Source organism: Salmo salar, chromosome ssa06 (genome assembly GCF_905237065.1).
Source record: "Salmo salar chromosome ssa06, Ssal_v3.1, whole genome shotgun sequence".
NCBI lineage: Eukaryota > Metazoa > Chordata > Actinopteri > Salmoniformes > Salmonidae > Salmo > Salmo salar.
In genome coordinates, this window is record NC_059447.1 from 40,996,308 (window position 1) to 41,004,461 (window position 8,154).

Genomic DNA, 8,154 nt, shown 5'->3' on the forward strand with positions numbered 1-8,154 from the left:
CACCTTTATTTCCCAATCTTCTCTCAGTCTCTGCCCAATGAGGTTAGATTGGTTCTTTTAGAAAGTAGTCTTTTGTTCACAGTGATGGGCTTAGACCTAGTATTGGCTAAAAGTGCTCCCTATTGTTTGAACAACCTACAAAATTCCTTACGTCTTGATTCGACAGTTTGGGATTGCAGTTGTTCGATTGATTCTAGATCATTATTTGTTGAAATTGTGGTGTTGAGGTGTGGTTATTTTTTATTCTTCTTGTTTTATCTGTAATGCACATTTTTCTTCCTGTTTGTGAGAAAGTGTTTGTACTTAGGGCACCATTGGGAATGAGGCCATGGTCTCATTTGGGCTACCCTGAATAAATACAAGTTAATAAAACATTTTAGACTACGGAGATAGGATTAAAAATGTTGGTACTCATTTACACCCTCTCATCATCAGCTTCATAATTTATTCTCTGCTGAAGGCGCGACAACAGACGTTACGAAGGATCCCGAGAACTTGCAAATTTATTACGCCTCTTAGCTGGTGCTACTGCCAGGCTAGCACTAGTGAAACAGACCTACAGTGCACATTATATGTAGAGATTTGAGTCATCTAAGAAGGCTTGCATGAAAACAACTACTGTACATTGAAGTGTGTAGCCACTCGCCAAAATACAGCTTGAGTCCAACACAAAATACAAGATATTGTATACTCACTGAGAATTGTGTGTGTTTCAACAATGCATAGAATACATGTTTGTGAATAACTGTTGATTGGCTGTCCACACAGTGTTCATAGGCTTGAACTTGGTTTATACTGTCTAGCATCTCATATGACAAGAGCATTCCTTTAGCCTTGATCCTCAGACACCACTGTCCCTCTCTGGTACTTCTGTAACCTGATGCAAAACCATTGCATTGTGGGTGTTGAAGTCCTCCTTCTCTCCTCCTGTCAGCTGCTGCATGACTTCCCAGACGAACTGCGTGCGGACATCGCCATGCACCTGAACAAGGACATCCTGCAGCTGCCAGTGTTTGAGCGGGCCAGTAGGGGGTGTCTGCGCTCCCTCTCTTTGCACATTAAGACCTCGTTCTGTGCCCCGGGAGAGTACCTCATCCGCCAGGGGGACGCGCTGCAGGCCAACTACTTTGTCTGCTCTGGGTCTCTAGAGGTGCTGAAGGACGGCATGGTCCTTGCTATCCTGGGTACGTCTTAGACAACTCACTTCCCTGTTCTGGAGTACACTTTCTTTTTATACCTTCCTTTTTCTGTCTTTCGTGTCAGCGTTTCGTCTCTGTTATCAACTCATTGGCAGCGTCTGAAATGGAATCTTATTCCCTTTATAGTGGAATAATTTTTGGCCAGAAAAGCAGTGCACTATATAGGGAATTAGGGAGCTAGTTTTATTTATCCCTCAATTGTTATCTCAGCAATATGGATGTTGCCATTATACTGTATGGGAGAAGAATCAAATCAACTCAGATTATTAATTGGGTAATCTGTCTCTAGGCAAAGGTGATCTGATTGGGGCAGACCTGACATCGCAAGACAAGGTGATCAAGACCAATGCGGACGTGAAGGCTCTGACCTACTGTGACCTGCAGCACATCAGTGTCCGTGCCCTGAGGGAGGTCCTGGGCCTCTACCCAGAGTATGGCAGTCGCTTCAGCTCTGATATCCACCACAACCTCACCTACAACCTGAGAGAGGGCAGCGAGGCAGAGGTGAGAACCACACATGCTCACTCAATCACTCACTCAAACTTTACTCTGTGTGGCCTGTGTAAACTGTAATGGAATTGTGACTCATTCTGACTCACTGTCCAGGGGCTGACAAGGTTCTCACGGTCCCCTCGGCTCTCTCAGGTAAATGTGTGACTCTTTATGACTATACTACAAATGGTGATTACCATGACCTGTCAGTCTGCTACTGACAGATAACTCAGGGATGCTCCTACAGCCACAGCCAACATATCTACAAAGTCACAGCTTCACATTATCAATTCAGAGCTCAGAACATTTGTAGTCATAGCCAGAATATTTTACGCTAAATGTCCAAGTAAAATATTTACACCTTGAGATGTGAATAGGCTTTGTGACTCATCATTCCATTTTTCAAAGTGTTTGAATATTTGGTCTGGGACAGAAACATTTAAATGATTGAGGTTGATATGAGGGTTCTGGTCCCTGACCTGTTGCCCTTCCCTCTTAGGTGAACATATAACTTCATAAAAGGCTGAACGCAATGTTCTGATCTAGCCTATTTCCAGATAGAACTTCACTCTGAAAGAAGCATGATTGCAACTCTCACAGCCCCATTTTGCCACCTTTATTGAGAGCTTAACAAAGGGCTGTCATTAGTGTGTCTCGGTATCTCTGTGAGGCTGATTATGTACTCTTGTTTTTTTGTATTTGAGTGGGTGTTGGAGTAGGCATATGCCTTTGTGTGTGTGTGAGCACATGTGTGTTTCTATGACATGTGAGTGTCCACGTGTTAATGTTTCTACATTGTGCGTGGGAGTTAACTGATTCTCTCAAAATTAATTTACCAGAATGTGAAAATTGTCTGGTAGCAATAAACGTAATAATAATCTGACAGAAAAAAAATGTCATTCTGAGGAATAACAATTATAAACCGCGATGAGGTCATAACAGCTAAATAATCTGACTCCTACTGAAAATGCCAAGAAGGCAGTTCACCTCAGTGCACCTAATTTCCTGTTTGCCACTAAGATAAAGGAACAGCACTGACTCACAGCAGAACAGCTATTAGAAGGAAATTACACACAATCTCTTGTTACCGAAGTAGGTGAGGTGTCAGGCGGTGGGTAACTGGTGCAGTGAATCAGGCGCAGGAAAGCAGAAATGAGTGTACAAGGTATTTAATTCCACGACAGCACCAGTATACAGAGAATACTCAAGGTGCGGAGAAATACCGGTCACTCGAAAATAACGAGCGTAAATACATAACCCGGCAAACATAACCAGCCGACAAGTACCGACATGAACAATCAATAAATACGCACACTAACGTGGGAAACAGAGGGTTAAATAATGAACATGTAATTGGGGAATAGAAACCAGATGTATAGAAAATAAAGACAAAACAAAGGGAAAATGAAAAGTGGATCGGCGATGGCTAGAAGACCGGTGACGTCGACCGCCGAACGCCGCCCGAACAAGGAGAGGGACCGACTTCGGCGGAAGTCGTGACATGAGGATGGAGCGGGAGTGGTCCGGAGGGGGGCTGGACCCTGAGAATTTAGCATTTTTTAAACACCTGAAACAAAATTTACCTTCAAATTAGTGCCATAATCATTATGCCTAATTCTATTCTACACATTCCAGAGGGTGTTATTATGACTGTTGTAAATCACAAATCTCAATATACTGCACTAACATGCCTAGGATATTACATCCTAGTATTTTTCTATATCTAAGCGTACCTCTTGACCGGTCTGGAGGTTATTCTTTTAAAGAAACTAAATATGCTTGTCACAGCGGTTGAAAGGAGTGGACCAAGGTGCAGCGTGGTGAGCGTACATATTATTTTTATTTGAAAAGACGCCGAACAAAACAATGAACACTACCCAATAACCCGTGAAGCTAAAGGCTATGTGCCATAAACAAAGTCAACTTCCCACAACACAAGGAGGGAAAGGGCTACCTAAGTATGGTTCCCAATCAGAGACAATGATAGACAGCTGTCCCTGATTGCGAACCATACCCGGCCAAAACATAGAAAATAAAGAACATAGAAAAAAGAACATAGAATGCCCACCCTAGTCACACCCTGGTCTACCCAAAATAGAGAATAAAAAAACCTTTCTATGGCCAGGGCGTGACAATGCTTCTCTGCATCTCTGCTAAAATCTGGGTAAAAGATTAAGATTATTCAGTACATTTAGTAATTGTTTGGTTTTCTAAAGTCTAGCAAACTTGCCAGTAGGCATGCCAGCTAAGATAGTAAGACAAGCTACTCTAACTTGATTGACAGCCTGAAATGGCTTGGTAGCTAGTTATGAGGTTGAGGAGATTGGAAACGTATCTAGCTGGCTAGCTAAAGCCAACTTCATAGAAAATGCTATGGCTCTAGATTGCAGGAGAAAGCTGTTTCAGGTGTTTGAAAATATAACAATTCTCCAACAAGCTCCCCTCCGGACAACCCCCCAGCTATCCTCACGTACTCTGTGCTCCCTCAGATTTTTAGGATGCATGATGCCCCTGCTACCCATTACCGGCAGCTAAAATCAAATTAAACTCTGTGTGTATCATTCTACACTCTCTCTCCTCCTCCACTAGCAATCGGTTACTGGAGGGCATGCATGGTTGTTTGTGAGAACTACAGAGAACCTGTTACTCATGCCTCTTCTCTCCCACCCTCTGCCCCTCAGGAGCGAGCTGATAAGGACCACAAGCTTCCCTTCATTGCGGAGGCAGAAGATGTGGAGTCTGGTGAGGACATGAGCCACTGTCCCACTGGTGCATCCCACCAAGGACGGCTGCTCCTGATGCATGGCCTGAGCAGCCCCGTCTGCCACCCTGGCTTCAGCAGCATGCTGGGAGAGGAGCTTCGACATGTCAGTACGCTCCGTCTCTGCCGCTCCCCAGCCCAGGGCTGCAGAGGCCGTAGCCCCGCCCCTCAGCTGCTGTCCAATGAGGAGGTTACTCTCGCCCCAGTGCCCACCATGGTCACAGATCACAGCTCATCCCATAGGCCAGCCAAGCTGCTCATACCCTCCCTACATTGTGTCAGCCCTCTGGACCTCAGCCCCAGGTGAGTAATGAGACATAACTGTCAATCAAAATAACTAGCGTTTGTATTTCATTAGCCCAGTACATAAGCCTAACGTTTGTAGGATTATAAGACTATAATCATTAACCAAAAAGTAAATCACATTTTCCAATGGATTTACCTGGTAATAACAGCAAAGACAGATTACAGTTCAATTTATTTAACTGAAAATCACTTCATATTTAATCATAACCCACTTAAGTGTGAACCTCTCTTTCCTATCTCCTCTAGGGTTGTGGATGGAATTGAGGATAATGGGCAGTCTTTTCACTTCAATGTGGATCAAGGCGAGGCAAAGACAAATAGCAAAGGTAATGGTCTCAGGTTAAACAATGGTTTAATTTAAAAAACTATATTTTTCTAACAGTGGTTTTCTAACAGTAAATAGAAACGTGTTTTAGGCAAGGATACTGAATTGATTGGTCAGAAATGTGCTTTTTTAGAATTATCCAAAGCAGTACAAGTAGGCTAGTCATACAAATGAAATGGTATGAGCAAAGTACTTTATGTTGGTGTGGGGTGTGAAAGCACTTATCTCATCCATCCTTGTCCATCCCATCCCCCCATAGACCCATTCCAGGTGAGCGCCAACTTACTTCTGGAAACAGAGGAGGTGAGACAGAACATCAGCCAGCTAAACAAAGAGGTATGAACATACGATCACATTGACGGAATAAACTGACACATAAACCAACATAATGATGTATCAATGAACTGATAAATGAATGATATGCTCCATCTAGGTAGAGAAACCTCAAGAGACACAAACTTTTTTTGTTCTCCCACTTCATTTTCCGTACTCTACTTTCGCTGTACCCTAAAGAGTGTCTAAAAACAGGTCATCTCTGACACACTTTCAGCATTAAATACACCACTCAGGCTATGTAGGCAAGAGAACATTTAAAGACATTTTTCCTCAAATAAAATGTAGGATTGTTAAATTGGAGATGCTCCAGATTTGAAAGCTCACGTAACACCGACTGTTAATTTATGACTGTGCTTGTTTTTGGTTTCCACCATTTCTGACCTAGAAAGAGACAATAGAACTCTAATGGTTATGTCTCCTGCCTTGGAATAATTACTATTCAACCAAGCAACAGATTATAGCTTTCATTATTCTGCATGCCATCTATTTTCCAGATGAATACCCTTAACCAGGAGGTGTCCAACCTGACCAAGGAGCTCCACGAGATGATGCGTTTCCTGCAGGCCCATGTGACCATGTTTCAGTACCCCTCTGCCATCTCCACCTATCCTTACGGCCTGCAGATGGCCCCTAACCCCAACCCCAGCAGCAACATGATTGCTGCCAATGACTGGCAGACACGGGTGCCTTTCAGTATGCCCGCTGGACCTCGCCCATCTCACCTCCAACATGACCCTCTCAGCCACCCTGCCAGGAACATGTGGGCCTACAGTGGGGTGCCCCCCCAGGGCAGAGGTCAGAAGGGGGAGGTTGAGCACCTTCACCAGACATCCAATCCCAGGTCGTCCTGTTTACATCCATGCTGCTCGGACAGAGGCAGAACCACTGGTCAGGGACTTGAAGCCCAGTACAGGCCTTTCCCGATCTCCAGAACTACACCCAACTCTCCCTACATGGGCCACTCCCAATGCCGGACTGGGCCATCTCTTCTGAACCTCAGCTCTGCCTTCCCAGTACTCCCAGGTGCGGGTCCTGGTCAGGTTGAGTACAAAGCCTCCATCCCCACCATCAGTACCTTTCGTCCCCTATGTTCCCCAGGCAGCCTCAGCCAGTCCCACCCCTCCCTGAGTGTCCAGGTCAACTCTGACCGCAGCCATTCACCGTCCATCTCCCCAACGCCTATCCACGTCTCACTGACCCCTACCGGCCAACCACAGCTCCACACCGCCTTCAGCTCTCAGTCTGGGGTCTACACGTCTGTCAGCCCAACATATAATCAGACGCACAACCAGACCACCCAGGGGCAGGGCTCTCTCAACAGAGCTAGGAAGAATGACCTGGTGGGCTCAAGCCCTGTCCACACACTGGACTCATCCCTACATCTGGTAGGGCAGCCAGCAGGGCAAGGGCCAGACTGTGGAGGGCCTAAGACTGAGTACCCACAGGGCAGGGAGAGACCTGAGAGGATGCAGAGTGATGCTGAGCAGGCAGAGTCCCAGACCCAGGGGACCAACATCAGCACACAGCAGGGCCTGGAAGTCGAGCCTCTCTGGGGATTGGAGGTGACACATTAGCAGCTGTCTGAGACCAGATAAATAAACGGGAACATTACTGCTGCAAAGTAACGCTGAGCCCATCAACTCAACTCTCCCTTTTTGATTGCATCTCTTATGCGACGTGAGTTTACATCTGAGAAATGAATGATTGCTTTACAGTCTAAAATGTACACCACACAGCAATCACACTACATAATATCAACACTGATTGTACTACTACTTGATGTACTGTTTATTTAATTTGACTGTAAATACAGCATTGACATGGACCACAGATTATGAAGACAAGCTGACTCAGTTTACAAAAATATTCAGTTTTGTGTTTATTATGTATTTCTTGTGAACTGAAAGTTAGGTATTACTAACCGGAGGGTATCTCTAGACATATCATATTGAGACCTGGCAGCCATGGAAACAGCAAACCCCACCCCTTTCCTTCATTATATTGTGTTTACATAGAAAGTATCATCACTTCATGAGCATTTTGACATGTGGTTTTATGTGATTTCATTGTCTGTGAACACACTGTGGAGATCATTCTACAAGCTGTCTGGACATTACAGCATATGACCAATGTTTGTGCTCATTATTTTAAGAAATTGTCTCTTGGCTAGCCTGCCAGAGGATTGCTGGCCAAAGAGGACCTATGGTTATTTGTGTTTTTCCCTCTTCTGCAATATGGCTATTCATAGCTCTGCATCTCTTTTTGCTCTTGTGTCTTGATCATTTTCTGACTTTTTCTATGCTGTATATTTTACTGTTTCTTTGGTAACAGAGACTGAAATAAGATGTGCAATGTACAGCCTTACAGAATGATTTGAACAACGTGTGCAGACTGAAAAAGTTGTATATAATTTTGTTTGTTTGTAACTGATATTAGTTGTAAAATAAAACTATTTAAGATGCAAACAGAATATTAAAATATATATAAATATATATATATATTTAAACAGGGACTCTGAGAAATACAATTACATCTGAAGTGAAAAATGAAATAACTTCAAAGGTTAAACTGAGCAGGTCACAGTAGTGGTACACAATTACATAAATATTGTTAGTCAATCATTTAACATCCAACAAAATCTCTTTAGATAGACCTATACCTTTAGATAAACCCACCCTAAAATACTGGGGCTTCTGCATTTGATGCCCACAACATGCCCAAACACACGTTTGGGC

At 44.0% G+C, this 8,154-nt stretch overlaps 1 protein-coding gene across 1 annotated transcript in view; it reads left to right on the forward strand.

Annotated features, from left to right (window-relative positions):
• Window positions 1-7,875, forward strand: part of LOC106607293 (potassium voltage-gated channel subfamily H member 4) — a 33,050-nt gene extending 25,175 nt beyond the window's left edge. Inside the window, exons 10-15 of the mRNA XM_045720585.1 lie at window positions 935-1,184; window positions 1,489-1,703; window positions 4,373-4,755; window positions 5,005-5,084; window positions 5,343-5,419; window positions 5,914-7,875. Coding sequence (XP_045576541.1) covers window positions 935-1,184; window positions 1,489-1,703; window positions 4,373-4,755; window positions 5,005-5,084; window positions 5,343-5,419; window positions 5,914-6,993 — 2,085 coding nt within the window. The 3' untranslated portion in view covers window positions 6,994-7,875. The remainder of the gene's footprint in view (window positions 1-934; window positions 1,185-1,488; window positions 1,704-4,372; window positions 4,756-5,004; window positions 5,085-5,342; window positions 5,420-5,913) is intronic.
• Window positions 7,876-8,154: the final 279 nt, after the last annotated feature.